Source organism: Oryctolagus cuniculus, chromosome 17 (assembly GCF_051225735.1).
Source record: "Oryctolagus cuniculus isolate XC-2025 breed Fujian yellow rabbit chromosome 17, ASM5122573v1, whole genome shotgun sequence".
NCBI classification, from domain to species: Eukaryota; Metazoa; Chordata; class Mammalia; order Lagomorpha; family Leporidae; genus Oryctolagus; species Oryctolagus cuniculus.
Window position 1 is genome coordinate 37,194,860 of NC_142883.1, and position 17,750 is coordinate 37,212,609.

General features: G+C 51.4%; 2 protein-coding genes across 15 annotated transcripts in view; one reads left to right on the forward strand and one right to left on the reverse strand.

The window, feature by feature from the left end:
- Positions 1 to 8,249: 8,249 nt before the first annotated feature.
- ZNHIT3 (zinc finger HIT-type containing 3) lies at positions 8,250 to 16,516 on the forward strand. 3 transcript variants are annotated; one of them, NM_001199228.2, is given in 5 exon segments: positions 8,256 to 8,356; positions 8,469 to 8,500; positions 10,920 to 11,003; positions 14,856 to 14,936; positions 16,031 to 16,514. In NM_001199228.2, coding segments are annotated over 5 exon segments (465 nt in total). In that variant the 5' UTR covers positions 8,256 to 8,270; the 3' UTR covers positions 16,213 to 16,514.
- The window catches only part of MYO19 (myosin XIX), a 42,811-nt gene continuing 41,464 nt past the window's right edge, over positions 16,404 to 17,750 (reverse strand). For all 12 annotated transcript variants that reach the window (XR_011383558.2, XR_016223814.1, XR_016223815.1 and 9 more), the window contains one exon: positions 16,404 to 17,131. Coding sequence is in view for 8 of the 12 variants with exons in the window: in XM_002719080.6 (XP_002719126.4) it covers positions 17,003 to 17,131 (129 nt within the window). In the remaining 4 variants the exon portion in view is untranslated. The remainder of the gene's footprint in view (positions 17,132 to 17,750) is intronic.

The following is a 17,750-nucleotide window of genomic DNA, read 5'->3' on the forward strand; positions in this document are numbered from 1 at the left end:
GAGCACGGTCTGCATTCAGACTGAGACATCTGGGGTCCGGGTCTTCCTGCCTCTCTCCCTCATCTCCTCCCCCTTCTCCTGGACAAAGGGTTTCCGGGCATGAAATGGGTTCAGTTTGCTCAGGGCCATCAGAAGCCTGGCAGGGGAGATTCCCGGAGGGGCCTTCCTTGGGGGGAAGGCATGACCACCTGTAAGGTTATGGGGGTCTTGGCAGGACCCCCAGAGTGTAACACAAGGGGTACTTCCAAGGCATGCTTCTGAGTTTCCAAGGGTGCTTTGTTCTCCTGAGGCTTTGCACACGCCCCCTCCCCCATAACACACACACACACACACACACACACACACAGGTTAATTGCTAACTTCCTGCCTAACACATACGTCCCAGACACCCTCCTCCCCTCCCTGCCTGTCTCCTACCCTCCTTTCTCATTTTCATCATCGTCAGTCTGCTTAGAGGTTTATCAATTTTACTTTTTCTTAAATACCCAGTTTTGGGTTTCATTCATTTTCTGTGCCATCGATTTCTACTCTTAGTTGTATTTTTCCCTTCCTTCTGCTTCCTTCAAGTTTAATTAGTCTTTCTCTAGCCTCTTAACAAGGAACTGAAATCACTTCTCGTCTGTCACAGCAGGTGGATGTTAGGTGCAGGTGACCCCCTGCTGTGGGGCTGTGCTGAGCCTGCGGGAAGCTCCGCAGTGGCCCAGGCCACTGCTCCCTGGATTTCAGTAGAACCGCCCCCCTAGCTGTGACAACGCCCAGTGTCTCCAGACCTGGCCGGCCGTCCTGGGTGTGAGAGCCACTGCTACATTGTTCCCTCAAGGCTATGACCTCCAGTGCGTCCCGCACATTTTGACCTTTCATCCAGGGGGCCATTTTGGGGGGCAGGAATTCCATCTAGTGGTTAAGACACATGTATCCCACATTTGAGCGCCTGGATTTGATACCTGGCTTTGGCTCCTGACTCCAGTTCCCTGCTACTGAGGCACAGGTGATGGCTCCAATACTTGGGTTCCTGCTCGTATGGAGGACCTGATTGAGCTCCCGGCCCCTGGCTTCGTCCTGGCCCAGCCCCAGCCGTTGTGGGCTTGTGGGGAGTGAACCGAGGGATGGGAACTCTGTCTTGTTACAGCCTGATCAGTAACCCTGAAGTTCCCTTCCATCAGGTTCACGCGAGTGGCAGCTTCCCGCTAAAGGTCCACTCTCCCGACACGGCAGCCTTTCACATTCGGAGCCCTGGGGTGGCGCAGGGGAGACTGCCCATCCTGACGCCTCCGCCACGGAGTCGTGTACTAGGTGCAAGCCGGCATCCGGACTCGCCTCGCCGGGCGGTGCTTGGGCGGCTGAGACACCAGGGCCAGTCGCGGACCGCAGCGCCCTCTGGTGGCACTGGGCGCGTGTCGGGCCCGCTCTGCTTTGTCATCGGGAGTGGTTGTCGGCCGGAGGGCTTGCGCTGTCCCACTGTAGAGCCGCAGAAACCGCGACAGCCCGCACGCTCCTCTTCAGGACCAGGCAGCTTCGAGGAGTGGCAGAGGTCCGAAGAGAGCCAGGGGCCGCCACGTGGTCGCAAAGAAAGTGACGGGGCTTCTTGGGGATCCCCCAACCTCATTGCCACCACAACCGGGCCCACCTCCCTTCCTGGGCATTGAGGAGGAACGGAGTGGTGTCGCGGTGGATGCGGGCCGGGCGCCTTCACTGTGTGAGCTGTGCATAGGCAGGACTCCAGGAACTCCCTTTCTCTCTTTCTTTTCTTGCTGCACTGACAGGCAGATGGTTTGGATGTGGGTGTGGCAGAGAGGAGCTGCCGAAGGTTGTTGGGACAGTCCCTGGCCTCTTTCTTCTCACACCAGTCACAGGAGAAGCCTGCAGTAGGTAGTGACCAGGGCCTCCACTGGGAGCAAATTTGGTGCCAGCCAGGGCATGGGACAGGTCACTGGCCTACCCAGGTAAGCGTGGCCCTTCTGGGATGCTCTGGCCCAAACCAGCACTGTTACAACTGCTTCAAACAAAAACAAACAAACAAAAAGATTGATTTTATTTTAAATTTTTATTAAAAAATATTTTTGACAGGCAGAGTTAGAGAGAGAGAGAGAGAAAGAAAGATCTTCCTTCCGTTGGTTCACTCCCCAAATAGCCACCATGGCCAGCACTGTGCTGATCCAAAGCCAGGAGCCAGGTGCTTCCTCCTGGTCTCCCATGGGGTGCAGGGCCCAAGTACTTGGGCCATCCTCCACTGCACTCCCAGACCACAGCAGAGAGCTGGACTGGAAGAGGAGCAACCGGGACAGAACTGGTGCCCCAACTGGGACTAGAACCCGGAGTACTGGCGCCACAGGTGGAGGATTAGCCTAGTGAGCCACAGCACCAGCTGATTTATTTTATTTATTTGAAAGTTACAGTGATGGCCCCAGAGATTTATTTTTATGTATTGGAAAGGCAGAGTTAGAGAGGGAAGAAGAGACTTTGAACCACTGGTTCACTTCCTCGCAATGGATGGGGCTGGGCCAGGTGCTTGGGGTGGGCACTGTGCTGTTATCTGCCGCCCAGGCAGATAACATTGGGTAACTAAACCTTAGGAGGAATTTCACCCCAGGAAGTGCTTTGTCAGAAGAGGGCTGGGTAAGGAGAGGGGGAAGGAAGAAGCAGCCCCCACGCCCTCATGAACCCCAGTCTGAGTGTGTCACCATGTTACACTCCTCTTTCCTCCTCTCTAACCTTGGAACTAGCTGCACATTCGCAACTGGGGCGGGGTGGGGGGGTTGGGGGGCATGCACCTTGCTCTTTTCAGCTTCTAATTAACAAAAGTGACAGGGTGTGACCAAACAAGAGACCCTAGATAAGAGGAACTGGTGGCAGGAGCCAGTAAGTCCGTCCAGACCTCCACACCAGTGGCAGGAGTACAAGCACTTGCATCAGCTTCTGCTTCTTTCCCAGGTGCTTCAGGAGCTGGATTGGAAGTGGAGCAGCCAAGAACGGGCACTCATAGGGGATGCCGGCAGTGTTACATGCAGCCACTTAACCCGCTGTGCCACAGCGCCAGCCCCTGCTACAGCTATTGAGGAACAAAAGGGATGCTCAGGGTTACTGGGTCAACGTGAGTCTATCTTGGACTCCGAGCAGGGTGCTGGGTGGAGGCTGGAAGAGGGAGCTTCTGCAAGCTGAGAGTAATAGGCAGAGAGAAGGGTCCTGCCGCTTCAGCACCAGGGGCTGGACAGCGTCCTTGGGGCAGTTCCAGGATGCTGTAAGGTCTTCCCACCTGAGCCCAGCACACACAGGCAGACGGCAGAATGCTCTAGAAATGACTGCGCTTCAGAACACAGGCTTCCAGTGGCCTGGGTCCTAAGATCTGCCACCATGGGATCAAGACGGAGACCCAGAAGTCAGGATCTTTCTAGATATTTTAAATAACCTTCTGTAGTGCTTCAGATTACTAAACACTTTGCCCATGGTATCCTCTCTGCCTTACCACAGCTGAGACCAGTGGGCCCACGCATTCTTGCTAGTAGGTGAAGGAGTCCAAAGGGGTTAACTGGCCTCTCCATGTCAAACAGGCAGGGAGGGGGTTGAGCCAGACTCCACCCACTGCAGACAGGGACAGTGGTCAGGTGCCCTTATTGTAGTGGGATCCCAGAGGCTGAACGGCCAACACAGAAGCAGTTCTTGCAGGTGAGGGCATACTGGAGGCCCCGAGACAGCCGCGTGCAGGTCAGGTGGGAGCTGTGGACAAGTGGGCTGGTCCCAGGTCTGTGAAGAGGAATAGGCCCCTACAAGGCATGATTTTTCTCTAAGGTTTGTGCATTCAAAGCCCATTATTGCCCATCTGTTCAGATTCACCTGCTGGGGATCCCCTCCTTTGGGCCACACATCCTTTGTCAATGTTCATCAGGGCCGGAGTGAGGTGAGTGAGGACCCTAGGGCACAACACTCAAGGAGCACTGCTCTTAGGGTTGAAACGTGCAAGCTAGCACTGCTGTGACCCTCCTCCCCTTCCCTGTCCTGCCTTCACTCCAAGCATGAAGCTCCAGAGGACAGAGATTGTGACTTCAAATCTCAGGGGTCCCTAGAGCCTGGGCAATGCAGGACTCAAAGCTGGTGCTCAGCACCCATTTGTCAGTCAGCGTTGTGGCACAGCAGGTTAAGCTGAGGCTTGAGATGTTGGCAGCCCATACCGGGTGCTGGTTCAAGTTCCTGCTATTCTGCTTCCAATCTGGCTGTCTGCCAATGTGTCTGGGAAGACAGCAGATGATGGCCCAAGTGCTTGGTGGTAGTAAAATGGTGCAGTCTTATCTGTGGCGTGATCTATGCTCCAGATACCATCCTTGGCTCTAGCCCAAGCCACTGTTACTGGAAGCCAGGTGGCCACATGGCCCAACCACAAGTCAGCCCCACCCCCACCCTAATGGACTTTGCTGCTCCTAGTTCCCTGCCCCCTGCAAAGGTATAATAGGACCTGCTTCCTGCACACATGCCCTCTCTCCTGATATCTCTCTCCCCTCCCTCCCTCCCCCCCTCCTCCTCCCTCCCCCTCTCTGCCAGGAGCCAGGTGCTTCTTCTCAGTCTCCCATGTAGGTACAGGGGCCCAAGGAGTTGGGCCTTCTTCTACTGCGTTCCCAGGCCATAGCAGAGAGCTGGATTGGAAGAGGAGCAGCCGGGACTAGAACCGGAGCCCATATGGGATGCTGGCGCCGCAGGTGGAGGATTAACCTACTGCGCCATGGCACCAGCCCCACTTGCTATGTTTTCATTTGCTATTGTCAGTAAGCAATCTGGGAAGTCTGACTTGTTCCCTCATTTCTCTGTCCTCTTCGATGTGGGAAACTGACTCTATACTGAAGGACTCTCCAGGATATACAGTTTCATCTTTAGGCTTTATAAAAGGGATGGCTAACATTTTTCTGTAGTAATAGCATAGCCAAGATGAGAGCTTAAATTATGATTTTACAGCTAGATTTACTTAGCCATGGGCACAGCAAACAGGCAAAACCTCCCTTTCAGGCCAAACAAAGGGAGAGAAAGCTTTCCCCGTGGGCATCGTCCACCTCACAGAAAAACCACTATCAGATCATGTCCATGACCAGAGACTTCTAGTTTAGGCCACCATGGGACTTGAGCACCCTCTTGACTTACATCCTCTTAAAGGTTTCCTCTGGTCTGCTTTAACAAAACCAGGAGGAAGAGAAAGCTAGGCATCAGAAGCAATTCAAAGATAGGTGGCAGGCCAACTAATGGCTGCTTTACACAGTGATCTGCCCTCTAAGCTGAAGAGCCCTTTGGCCCAGCTTCCAAAGTGACCACCACTGCTGCAGGGATGGCCAAGTAGGGTCAGCAACATTGCAGACAGAACTATAACTGCCACCTACTTTTACCTGGCCAGCTCTCCTCCCAGGCCAGCTAGGCAATGGAAGTCAACAGAGTGCCTTCCCCAAGGAGGTTCACACTTTCCTTAGGATGTACCCCTTCGGCCGGTGCTGCGGCTCACTTGGCTAATCCTCTGCCTGCGGCGCCGGTACCCCGGGTTCTAGTCCCGGTTGCTCCTCTTCCAGTCCAGCTCTCTGCTGTGGCCCAAGTGCTTGGGTCCCTGTACCCGCATGGGAGACCAGGAGAAGCACCTGGCTCCTGGCTTTGGATCAGCACAGCACGCTGGCCGTAGCAGCCATTTGGAGGGTGAACCAATGGAAAAGGAAGATCTTTCTCTCTGTCTCTCTCTTTAACTCTGCCTGTCAAAAAATAAATAAATAAAAATAAAAAATAAAAAAAAGGATGTACCCCTTGTGGAAAGACAGCTAGGCCTGGGCCTCATAACTGGCAAGGCCTTAAGGCCCACCTGATTATCATCAGGCCCCTTCTGCCAGTTTCTGTTTGCCTCTTAATCAGAAAACTTATTCCTGATGTAGACAGCAGCTCGCTTAGGTCCTTGACTAATGGCTCTGTCCTTTGCTCTAGACCCTGTCTAGCCCATTGGGGCCTCATACTTTTGTAATCATAGCCTCTACTCTTACACCAATGGCTCTACTCCCAACACGTGTGTATTGATGGTCCCCTCCCCCACTTAACATCATCTGCTTGTTCATAATTTTTGCTACAGACAAACCCCCTACCCACAACAGACGAGCGGCCTTTCTCCCAGTCGTGGCTGGATCAGCCTCACAGCCTCCCTCTCCTCAGTAGTGATCTCAGGAGCAGCTTTGGGCCGCAGGGTGATCTCAACCAGCTGACTCCAAACAACTCCAACAGTTACAAGAGGAGGTCACTAGGTCCATCGAGACCTCAGCTGATGCCATCGAGGTCTCCAAAGCCATATTGCTGTGGAACAGACGGGCCTTGACAGTGTTGTTGTTATGTTAACCAATGAGGCCAGGTAAAACCATATCCGTCTGACAGTCTACACCAGGGTCCAGAGACCTCCCCTCCCTCCATCTCCTCTCCTCTGTGAAATCCTCTCATTACTTGGTTGATGTCACTCTTATGACCATTGGCTGCTATTCTCACCCTGTCTTTTCTACACTCTTGTCCGTTTAAGTGTTTACAAGAGGTGATAACAGAACAAACTAAAGCCTTCACCAACCAGTCAACCAAATGCTGCTCCACGGATACACTCGGCTCCCCACCCAGGAGACTGTGGCTTAAGACACTGCCCCACGTCAGCAGGAGGTAGCTCTAAAGACAGATCATCATCCCTCCACCCCTCCTGGACTTTTGGGTCTGATGTAATCCCATACAACACTTGCTTGATAAAAAACAAAAGGGTGGAATCTTAGTAAAATGGCACAGTCTTAGCTGTGGCACAATCTACACTCTAGACACCATCCTCGGCTCTAGCCCCCGCCCCCATTGCTAGAAGCCAGGTGACCCCATGGCTCAACCACAGATGGTCCTAGTTCCCTGCCTCCTGCACATATGCCCTCTCTCCTGTTATCTCTCCCTCCCCTCCCCCCTCTCCTCCCCCCCCCCCACCTCTCCTCCCTTCCCCTTCCCTCTAGCTTCCCCCACCCAACAATAAACCTTTCCTCTAACCTAGGTGTTCGGTGTGTTTTGTGTGGCCTTACACTTGGGCCCCTGCCACCCATGTGTAAGCTGCACCCTGGGTGCAGCTCCCGGCTCCAGCCTGGCCCAGCCCTGCCTGTTGTAGGCATCTGGGAAGTGAACCAGTGGGTGGGAAACCTCTCTCTCCGTCACTCTTTCAAATAGATTAACTTAAAAACCATTGGGCCAAGGCTAATCCTCTGCCTGCGGCTCTGGCACACTGTGTTTTAGTCCCGGTCAGGGTGCCGGATTCTGTCCCGGTTGCCCCTCTTCCAGGCCAGCTCTCTGCTGTGGCCCGGGAGTGCAGTGGAGGATGGCCCAAGTGCTTGGGCCCTGCACCCCATGGGAGACCAGGAGAAGCACCTGGCTCCTGGCTTCGGATCAGCGCGAAGACCTTTGTCTCTCTCTCTCATTGTCCACTCTGCCTGTCCAAAAAAAAAAAAAAAAAAAAAAAAAGATTCAGAAAGCTCCAGCTGGAAGGTAAAGGAAGCTTGATCTCTTGGATTCTGCCCACTTGCGGAACAGATCTGGAAGGTGGCGCACTTGTTCCATGTCGCACAGCCACAGAGACCGGACTTCACCCCAAGTTGTTTGAAACTGTGACCTGGCAGTGGCCCTGTGGCTTAGCGGGTAAAGCCGCAGCCTGCAGTGCAGCCATCCCATATGGATGCCGGTTTGAGTCCCGGCTGCTGCACTTCCAATCCAGCGCTCTGCTATGCCTGGGAAAGCAGTAGAAGATGGCCCAAGTGCATGGGCCCCTGCACCCGCGTGGGAGACCTGGAGGAAGCTCCTGGCTCCTGGCTTTAGATCAGCACAGCTCTGGCTTTTTTGGCCAATTGGAGAGTGAACCAGCAGATGTAAAACCTCTTTCTCTCTCTGCCTCTCCTCCTCTCTTTGTAACTCTTTCAAATAAATAAATCTTAAAAAAAAGAAAAGAAAAGAAAAGAAAAGAAAAGAAAAGAAAAGAAAAGAAAAGAAAAGAAAAGAAAAGAAAAGAAAGGAAAAGAAAGGAAAAGAAAGGAAAAGAAAGGAAGGAAGAAAGAAAACCCAACCTGATCAGGACAACCTGAGAATCAGCTTCCGGACACACATCGAGTGTATCGGCGCTCGTGTAACCGGGCTGGATCCGCGAGCAGAAGCAATCCATTGCTTTTGCCTGTATGTGCTGAGCGCTGATTGGTCCTGGTTTAGGAAGCGGAAAAGAGCGTGCGCGAGGGGCCCGCGGAGGCAGAACCAGTCTAGGGGAGGCCATGGCGTCGCTGAGGTGTAGCACCGTGGTCTGCGTGATCTGTCTGGAGAAGCCCAAATACCGCTGCCCGTCCTGTCGCGTGCCCTAGTGAGCAGGGAGGCGGTGAGGGTGGGGCCGGGGGAGCGCGCGTTCAGGCGTCGGCGGGAGGGCCGCTGGGGGGCGCGGCCCTGTTGCTGATGCCCCTGTGTCTCTGTCACAGCTGCTCCCTGACCTGCTTCCGAACCCACAAAGGTAAGCCCCCGCGCCCGCCTGCCGTCCGAGTCCTGCCGGCTCGTCGCGGGTCCCTGGCGTCCTCGGGCTTCCTCCCGCAGGGTGGCGGGGACCCCGGGGACGCTCGTGTCCTGGCCGCCTCGCTGGGTGCGGGACTGCCGCTTGTAATTGTCTCCCCGGGGTCCCGAACGACCAAAAACCTGCTACCCTGCCTCTCGCGCGCGCTTGCCGTCTCTCTCCTCCTTTTTCTTTAAAAGTAGGCGACTCCTTGCGCTGCCAGTTCCCCTCGCTACTTCGTGGGCTCAGCGTTCTGGGGCGGCTCCTCACCGCTTTCTCTTTTAAATGTTAGCAACAATGGCGGAGGCCTGTTTACAGTATACAGAAAGCCCTAAGCCTGTCAAGAGTAAAAAAAACCTCAAGACCTGTATATTATCTGAGCGTTTTTTTTTTTTTTTTGGACAGTTGAAAAGTGTTTACCTGTATGTATAAATTCTCAAATACATTTAGATATGCGCTTAACAGATCTGTAAATACTGTATCTTTAAAATGTGTGACTATGAAACAGGTGTGTGCCAGAAAATAACTATTGTTGCTGGCTGCTGTTTTATAGTTGAATGATTTTTCTCTTTTTTTATTTAATTTTTTTTTATTAGAAAGGGTTACCAAGAGAGGAGAAGAGACAGAGAAGGAGAGGGAGAGAGAGAGACAGCTTCCATCCACTGGTTCCCTCCCCAGATGGCTGCAATGACCAGGGCTGGGCCATGTCGAAGCCAGGAGCCCGGAGCTGCTTCTGGGTGTCCCACGTGGGTGCAAGGGCCCAACACTTGGAACATTTTCACTGCTTTCCCAGGCGTATTAGCAGGGCACTGGATCGGAAGTGGAACAGCAGGGCCTGGAACCCGGCGCCCACATGGGATGCTGGCGTTGCATGTGGAGGCAATACCACAACGCCGGCCCCTGATTTTCCTCTTTTAACATTAGTTATATGTTTTCTGAAGGTACTATTATATATTTAATTAAAAAATCATTTATTTGAAAGGCAACATTACAGGAGAAACAGCGAGAAAGAGGTCTTCCAACTCTTGGTTCACTCCCCAGATGGCCACAACAGCCAGTGCTGGGCAGGCTGAAGCCAGGAGCCAGGAATTCCATCTTGGTTTTCCATGTGGGAGGCAAGGCCTAAATACTCGGGCCATCTTCTGGACTTTCCCAGGCACATTTCAGGAAGCTGCATCAGAAGTAGAGTAGCTAGAACCCTATACATTTAATTTTTAAAAGTTTCAAGTGTTTTAGAAAGTAAAACTCATTAGACCTAATGAGTTTTAGAGAATTCTACCCCCCAATAAAAAAATTATGGTTAAAAGTTTGGTGTTGGGGCTGGTGTTGTGGTGCAGCAGGTTAAGCCACTGCTTGCAAGCCGGCATCTCATACATGAGTACTGGCTTGAGTCCTGGATGTTCTGTTTGCAATCTGGCTCCTTGCCAATGTGCCTGGGAAAACAGTGGGCCCCTGCCACTCATGGGAGACAGGTGGAGTTCTAGGCTCCTGGCTTCAGCCTGAACCAGCCCGGCCATCACAGCCATTTGGGGAGTGAACCAGTGTCTCCCTCTTCTTTTGGTGTACCTTTCAAATAAATGAGTGAATCTTTACAAGAAAAAATGATATTTCCTTATGTTCATTGTCACAGTGGCCGACTTAGGGTACCTGGTAGTACTGCTGGTAGCTGGTATTGGGCTCAGATGTTTATTCTGCCCTGTGAGACTGTCCCAGACCACTACACATGTGGCCCTGAATACCAGTAGTCCTTAGGAAGGACACTACTGGTATGGTTTGGAGAGGCACTTCTGTGTCTGGCATTTCACTGGCTTCCCCTCTGCGGCCCCAGTAGCCAGCTGGAAGTTGCTCATCACCACATCCTCGTATCCGACCCACTGCTTTCAAGCTTCCTGCCAAGGCATAGCCCTTTCCCACTGCCAGGAATGCTTGTTTTCCCTCCTCCTGGAGTGCTCTTGGTCTTGTGTCCTGGCTTTCTTGGGGGCCCTGGACCAACCCCTTCCTCTATGTCTGTCTCTAGTGGTCATCTCAGCTGGGAGCAGTGACTTTTGTCTGTTTTCCCAGTGGCACAGGTATGTCTGGAACTGCAGAGACAATCAGTGGATGCTGGTTGAAGTCAGTGTGCCACTCCCTCGGGTGAAAGCCCTGCAAATTAGGCAGGGGTGGGGCGAGGCCAGGCTCTTGGAGTGTAGGAGCCCTGCGTCCTCTGTGCTTCTCCCAGGCTTAGGTCGCTCATGAGCCTCCTTACCCTGCCGCGCGGTGAGCGCCGCTTCCTCTGCATCTCTTTCTCAGATACATGCTTCCCACCTAGCAGCTGGCTTGGTGGCAAGGTGCAGGCTTCTCACTGAAGTGGAGGGGCTGTGTGGCTGAGATCGTTCTCTTTCAGAGCAGTGCAACCCTGAAACTCGTCCTGTTGAGAAAAAAAGATCAGCTGTCTCTGCCAAAACTACGAAGCCGGTGGAAAACCAAGGTGGGTTGGTTGACTTCAGACCAACCAGGCAGGGTTTCACCTAGGATAAGTGGAACACAAAGAGGGGATGAGGCTGGGCAGGGGGAGTGGAGAAGGGTGGCTTCATTACGTAGTACCAGCATCCTTGGGAGAATCCAACTTCCTGCTGATGTGCCTGGGAAAGCAGCAATAGGGTGTGTTGTCACAGGTGGCATTGGGAGAGCAGCCAAGAATCATTTACAAAACCAAGGGCAGTGCATTGGTTTGGGGTGTGGGGTGGGCCCTGGTGGCAGGAACCTTTAAAAAAAAAAAACTTATTTTTGTTTAATTGAAATGCAGATTGACAGGGAGATGGAGAGAGAGAGATCTTCCACCTGCTGGTTTACTCCCAAAGTGGCTGCAGAGGCCGAGGCTGGACTGGCTGAAGTCAGTAGCCTGGAACTCCCATCTGGGTCCTCCACGTGGGTGGCAGGGCACTGCTTTCCCAAATGGATTAGCAAGGAGCTGGATTGGAAGTGGATCCGTTAATGGCTTTGCAGGTGATAGCTTAACCTGCTGTGCCACAGTGCCAGTCCCAGGAACCTTTAGTCACTGCTCTGGGTCTCCCTCCCCGAGCCTGGCAGGGGCTGTCAGTTCACCTGAGTTAGGTCCACAGCAGGAGGCGTCCTTGGGCCTGGGTCAGCTCATTACTGCTGGGGGCTTCCCAGAGCTTACAGCATACGCAAACCATCAACCCATCCAGCCAGTGTTTGTGGTTTTTTATTTTTATTTTTTATTTATTTGAAAGGCAGAGTTAATAAAGAGGGAGAGAGATATCTTTCATCTGCTGGTTACTTCCTAGATGACCACAGCAGCTAGGGCTGTTGCATGCTGAAATCAGGAGCCCAGAACTTCATCTGGGTCTCCCACACATGGGTGCAGGGGCCCAAGCACTGGGGCTATCTTCTGCTTCTTTCCCAGGCACATCAGCAGGGAGCTGGATCGGAAGTAGAGCTATAGGATGCCAGTGTCACAGGTGGCTGCTTAACCCTCTGTGCCACAATGCCAACCCCGGCAGTGTTTAATGCTTCCTGAGAGTCTGGCATTGTACCAGCCTCTGAAAGCAGCCCCTCTGGTTCTGCCAAAGAGGTACTGAACATTCACAGTGCAGGGATAGTCCATTTCTGTCCTTGAAGAAACTTGCAGGTTGAGTTCAGGCAGTGCCGGCCATTTCTGTCCATGCTCAAAGCACAGAGGATCCTGTTCAGCAATGCTGAATAGTTTATTTACTGGCCCGTCACAGTACCGGAGAGGTGGTTTGCTAAGAATTGGGAAACCAGGCTCTAAGCCCAAAGACCACAGGGAAACATCTAGAGGAAGTGTGTGAATATTAAGATGCACATAAGTTAAAAAACACCAAGCAGGGCAGGTACTGTGGTGGAGTGGGTTAAGCTGCTGCTTGTGATGCAGGATCCCATGTTGGAGCACCAGTTCCAGTCCTGGTGGCTGTGCTTTCACTTCGGTTCCCTGCCAGTGCACGTGGGAAGCAGAAGTGGCCCAGGTGCTTGGGTTCCCGCCACCCTCATGGGGGACCTGGAGGCAATTCTGTCTGCCTGGCCCAGATGTGGCTGTTAGGGCCATTTGGGGAGTGAATCAGCAGATGGAAGATCTGTCTCTGTTGCTCTTCTTTCAAATAAATAAATTTTAAAAGGGGGGAGAAGGGGTGAGGAGCTTGTAAAACCGCCACCTGCAACACCAGCATCCCATATGGGTGCTAGTTGAGTCTGTGGGAAACCTGGAGGAAGCTTCTGGCTTCAGCCTGGCCCAGCTCTAGCCATTGCAGCCGTTTGGGAAGTGAACCAGAAGGTGGAAGATCTCTGTCTCTCCCTGCCTGTCCCTCTGTATCTCTGCCTTTCAAATAAATAAAAATCTTTTTTAAAAAATCAGTTTTTTCACTAATTTTATAAAAAGGTAGTGTTAATATTATTATGAATTTGAGAAGATTTTTTGATTGTGAGGGTATTTAGGGCTGGCACCGTGGCTCGCTTGGTTAATCCTCCGCCTGCGGCGCCGGCACCCCATATGAGCGCTGGGTTCTAGTCCTGGTTGCTCCTCTTCCAGTCCAGCTCTCTGCTGTGGCCCGGGAGGGCAGTGGAGGATGGCCCAAGTGCTTGGGCCCTTGCACCCGCATGGGAGACCAGGAGGAAGCACCTGGCTCCTGGCTTCGGATCAGCGCAGCACTGGCCATAGCGGCCATTTGGGGAGTGAACCAATGGAAATAAGACCTTTCTGTCTGTCTCTCTCTCTATAACTCTACCTGTCAAGTAAAAACAAAATACTAATTTCAAAGTTTGTGGAACAGTGAAATTAAAAGATATTTATTTTGGTGCAAAGAAAATTCTGAAATGCATGCATAGTATTTCCATAATGCTCAAAAATTTTAAAAAACCATTATTTATTTGAAAGAGTGATGGATCTTCCATCTGCTGGTTCATTCCCTAGAAGGCTGCGATGATAGGGCTGGGCCAGGCCGGAGCCAGGAGTCAGCAGCTTAACTTGGATCTCCCACAAGGGTGCAGGGGACCAAACACTTGAGCCATCCTCTGCTGCTTTTCTCAGAATCAGAACAGCCAGGACTTGAAGTGGTGCCCGTATGAGATGCTGGTGTTGCAGGCAGTGGCTTAATTTGCTGAAACACAACACTGGCCCCTTGCTTTTCTTTTTAAAAGAATTATTTATTTGAAAGGAGAGAGATCCCTTGTACTGGTTCATTCTCCAGAGGACCACAACAGCTGGTTCTGGGCCAGGCCAAAACCAGGAGCCAGGGACTTAATCCAAGTCTCCCATATACATGGCAGGGACCCAACTATGTGAGCCGTCACCTTCTTCCCAGGTGTGCATCGGCAGGAAGCTGGAATCAGGAACAGAGCCAGGACTTGAATGGAGGCACTCCAGTAAGAGAGGCAGGCATCCACGCGGTGTCTTGAGTGCTGTGCCAGGTGCCTGCCCCTCCATGAGCTTTCTGAAGCCCCTTGTGTAGCTACTTGTATCCCCCTTTCATGTCACAGTGTTCCTGAACATTTTTTGTGGGAAAGTTTTGTTAAATACTTGTTTGAAAGGCACATCAGGCCGGCGCCGCGGCTCACTAGGCTAATCCTCCGCCTAGCGGCGCCGGCACACCAGGTTCTAGTCCCGGTCGGGGCGCCGGATTCTGTCCCGGTTGCCCCTCTTCCAGGCCAGCCCTCTGCTGTGGCCAGGGAGTGCAGTGGAGGATGGCCCGGGTGCTTGGGCCCTGCACCCCATGGGAGACCAGGAAAAGCACCTGGCTCCTGGCTCCTGCCATCGGATCAGCGCGGTGCGCCGGCCGCAGCGCGCCGGCCGCGGCGGCCATTGGAGGGTGAACCAACGGCAAAGGAAGACCTTTCTCTCTGTCTCTCTCTCTCACTGTCCACTCTGCCTGTCAAAAAATAAAAAAAAAATAAAAAAATAAAAACAAACAAACAAACAAACAAAAAAAAGTGGGTTTCTTTCAAAACCTACAAAAAAAAAAAAAAAAGGCACATCAAAGAGAGAGGGAGAGACAGATCTACCTGCTGCTTCATTGCCAAATAGCAACAGCTAGGGGTGGGGTGGGCTAGGCTAGGCTGAAGCCAAGAGCTCCATCCTGGTCTGCCTTATGGGTGACAAGTGCCTAAGTAATTGGGCCATCATCTGCTGCTTCCGTAGGCACATTAGCAAGAAGTTGGAACAGTGGAGCCAATGGGACTTGAACCTGGTGTCATAAATGACAGCTTAACCTGCTGTGCCAAAATGCAAGCCCCTGTGTTTTTACCTGTTGGCAGTTGGTCAAATCTGATACATCATAATTAGTTGATTATGTTCTGTATTCCTTAGATAATGACGACTCCGTAGCTGATTTTCTGAATAGTGATGAAGAGGAAGACAGAGTTTCTTTGCAGAATTTAAGGAATTTAGGTAAGTCTGTGCCATGTTTATTTCTTTGTCAAGCATTGAGATACATTTCCTCTGTTGTATGCAGTATGATTTTTCAAAAGTTACAAAGTGGAGGACCCTTCTAAAGGATTTTTGGCTTCCCAGGTGCCATGTTTTCTTTTTTAAAGATTTATGTATTTGAAAGGCCGAGTTAGAGATAGAGGCAGGGAGAGAGAGAGATTCCATCTGCTGGTTCACTCCCCAAATGGTCACAATGGCTGGAGCTGGCCCATTCCAAAGCCAGGCGCATCTTCTGGGTTTCCCATGTGGATGCAGGGGCCTAAGCACTGCTTTCCCAGGCACATTAGCAGGGAGCTGGATTGGAAGTGGAGCAGCTGGGATGCAAACCAGCACCTATGTGGACGTTGGTGCCACAAATGGCAGCTTTGCCTGCTATGCCACAGTGCTGGCCCCACTCAAATTTTAAGGTAATGTATCTTTTAGACCCTGAACCAGGGCAGGGACTTGTATTCTGAGCTCAGTCTATCTGCAGTAAGGACTGGACTGCACACTAAGATTTGCTTTGTTAGGAAGATACAGGTATAAATGTACCTGGTGGTAGCATCATTTGGTCAGTACTTTTAGTAGTTATGTATATAGTTAGTGGAATAATGCAGTTCCTAAAAGTGGGCATTATTGTCCAAAAAATTTCACAGAATTTGGTTGAAAGTTGCTTGCACACAGTCCCTTGGCAGTGACTAGTTTGGCTGAGGTTCACAGCTGAGCTGTGAACAATTTCATCACCTATAAAGTACCGGCAGGTGGTGTTCTGGCCCTGCTGTATCCATGCTTAGACATCAGTATGTGGTGTAACTGTGCTCACCACCCAGAACCTTTATACCAAGTTTCTCTGCATGTAGTTGAAATGGCATGAAGTTACAATGTTTATAGAGATTCCAGGGTAACAGGAACCTGTTACTGCATTTAACTTGGAAATCATTTACTATGCTATACTCACCTTGGTTACATGTGAAGCATTAGGGTTAGTTTGTGAGTATAAAGGGGATGCAACATTAGACTTAGAGCTGTCTCCACCAGTTCCCACTTCAATTCAGATTGGCTTTTTTGTTGTTAAGGGGAATCTGCTACGTTAAGAAGCTTACTGCTGAACCCACACCTGAGACAGCTGATCATCAGCCTTGATCAGGGGGATGACAAAGCCAAGCTCATGAGAGACTACATGCAGGAGCCCCTGTTTGTGGAGTTTGCCGACTGCTGTTTAGGAATTGTGGAGCCATCCCTCAAAGAAGATTCTTAAAATGGATTTAAATGCTGTGTGACTGCCAAGCAACCAGCGAGTGAGGGGCTCTAAACAAGGCAGGGACCGGCAGGACCCAGATGGCTGAGGTGGGCTACGAAGCTGCCTGGGCTCATGCTTCAGGCACATGGTGTGTATGACGAGTGGCAGATCCTTTAAATTTATAAAGGGAAAACTCAACATCCAAATGGTGGTTTTAAAATGTTTTATTTTTGGTGTACAGTTGTGTCGGACATCAGTGGTATCATTGATACACCCACTGAGGTGAAAAACTTGAGCAGTATTAAATAACATGATATGGCGATTCTTACGTGTTACGTTCATTGTCCTTGATTTTTAATGTGTTTGAAATTAAATAAGTGATCTTATTAAATACTAAGATTTCATTCCTTTTTAAAAGGAACAGAAATGCAAAATTGTCCCCTGCCCACTTGAGGCTGGCTTAGTTTTCTTCAAAAGTGCCCGTAGAGAATGAAGTGCCCCTGTGTAGTGACGGCCATGGCCGAGTCTGATTTCTGAAGGTAGTGAAACGTGAGGTTGGCTGTGGCCCTAGCCTAGTCCTGTAACCAGGTAACCACCAGCCTGACTCCCTGCCACTGCCTGAGCTGTAGCCTACGGTTGGCCGGGCCCCTGGCTGGCTTGCAGGCTGGAGCTGCCGCTTGCATGTGTGAATAGTTTGGCAACTGCATGTGGATTAAATATCTTTGGCAAGGCAGTTGGCAGGAAATGGCTCTGTAGAAACAAAGGAAACAAGGATCACCTGGCCAGGTGAGGGTAGAGGATGAGGAGGTCACTTGTGGATCAGCCTGTGTTTCTCCAGCAGAATCTGATTAAAGCCAGTAACACTGTAGGGCGAAGGTTCAGGGCAGATGTCAGCGTGGCGCAGTGGAGACTTCCTGCAGTGAAACTTTATCGGGCCCTGGCGGTAGGGAGAGAGAGCGCCTGAGAGCAAGTGCTTAACCCCAGCTCTAGTGAATGCTAGAAATGCAGGGAGGTGTGGACAAGTGTGAGAGCAGTAACAGTAGTAAGATTAACATTCTTTTTTATCCTTATTCTAGAACTCCAAAGCAGTGTTAAACATGAAGTATCCCATGCATTATGAGGAAGCACTAGGAGGGTCTCTGCATTACCAGGAGTATTGCCTGTTCACCCAGCAGTTTACTCTTGCTAGCTGCAAGTTTTCTGGGGAGACAGCAGCTAGGGCCTGTCCTGATCCCTCTGGGATGGCAATTCTGTTTCCTTCACTTCTTCCTCACCCTGTCTCCATGTATAGGCTGAATTAAAAAAATGAGATGGCTGAGAGAGAGTGTGCCTTGGGCAAGGTCACCAGTTCTGGCGGAGCCAGAACCCAGTCCCTGGGCTTCTACCCCCAAGTTTAACATACCTGTCATCTTTTCTTAGGCACTTTGAGAGGCCTGGCTTGCAGGGATGACACAGAAAGCTGAGTATGCTGGCTGACTCTTAGCTATTACACTCTTGTAAGACAAGTGGCCAAGAGGGCTGTAATGCTTAGGGGCCGTTTTTAAAAAGTGAAGGGC

Bases quoted from the DNA above. Each gene is read 5' to 3' on its own strand.
- ZNHIT3 (XM_089316652.1), top strand. From the start codon at position 8,271: ATGGCGTCGCTGAGGTGTAGCACCGTGGTCTGCGTGATCTGTCTGGAG. The intron at 8,357-8,468 runs GTGAGCAGGGAG...TCTCTGTCACAG, and splicing joins CCGTCCTGTCGCGTGCCCTA to CTGCTCCCTGACCTGCTTCC. The intron at 11,004-13,819 runs GTGGGTTGGTTG...TATACATGGCAG, and splicing joins GAAGCCGGTGGAAAACCAAG to GGACCCAACTATGTGAGCCG.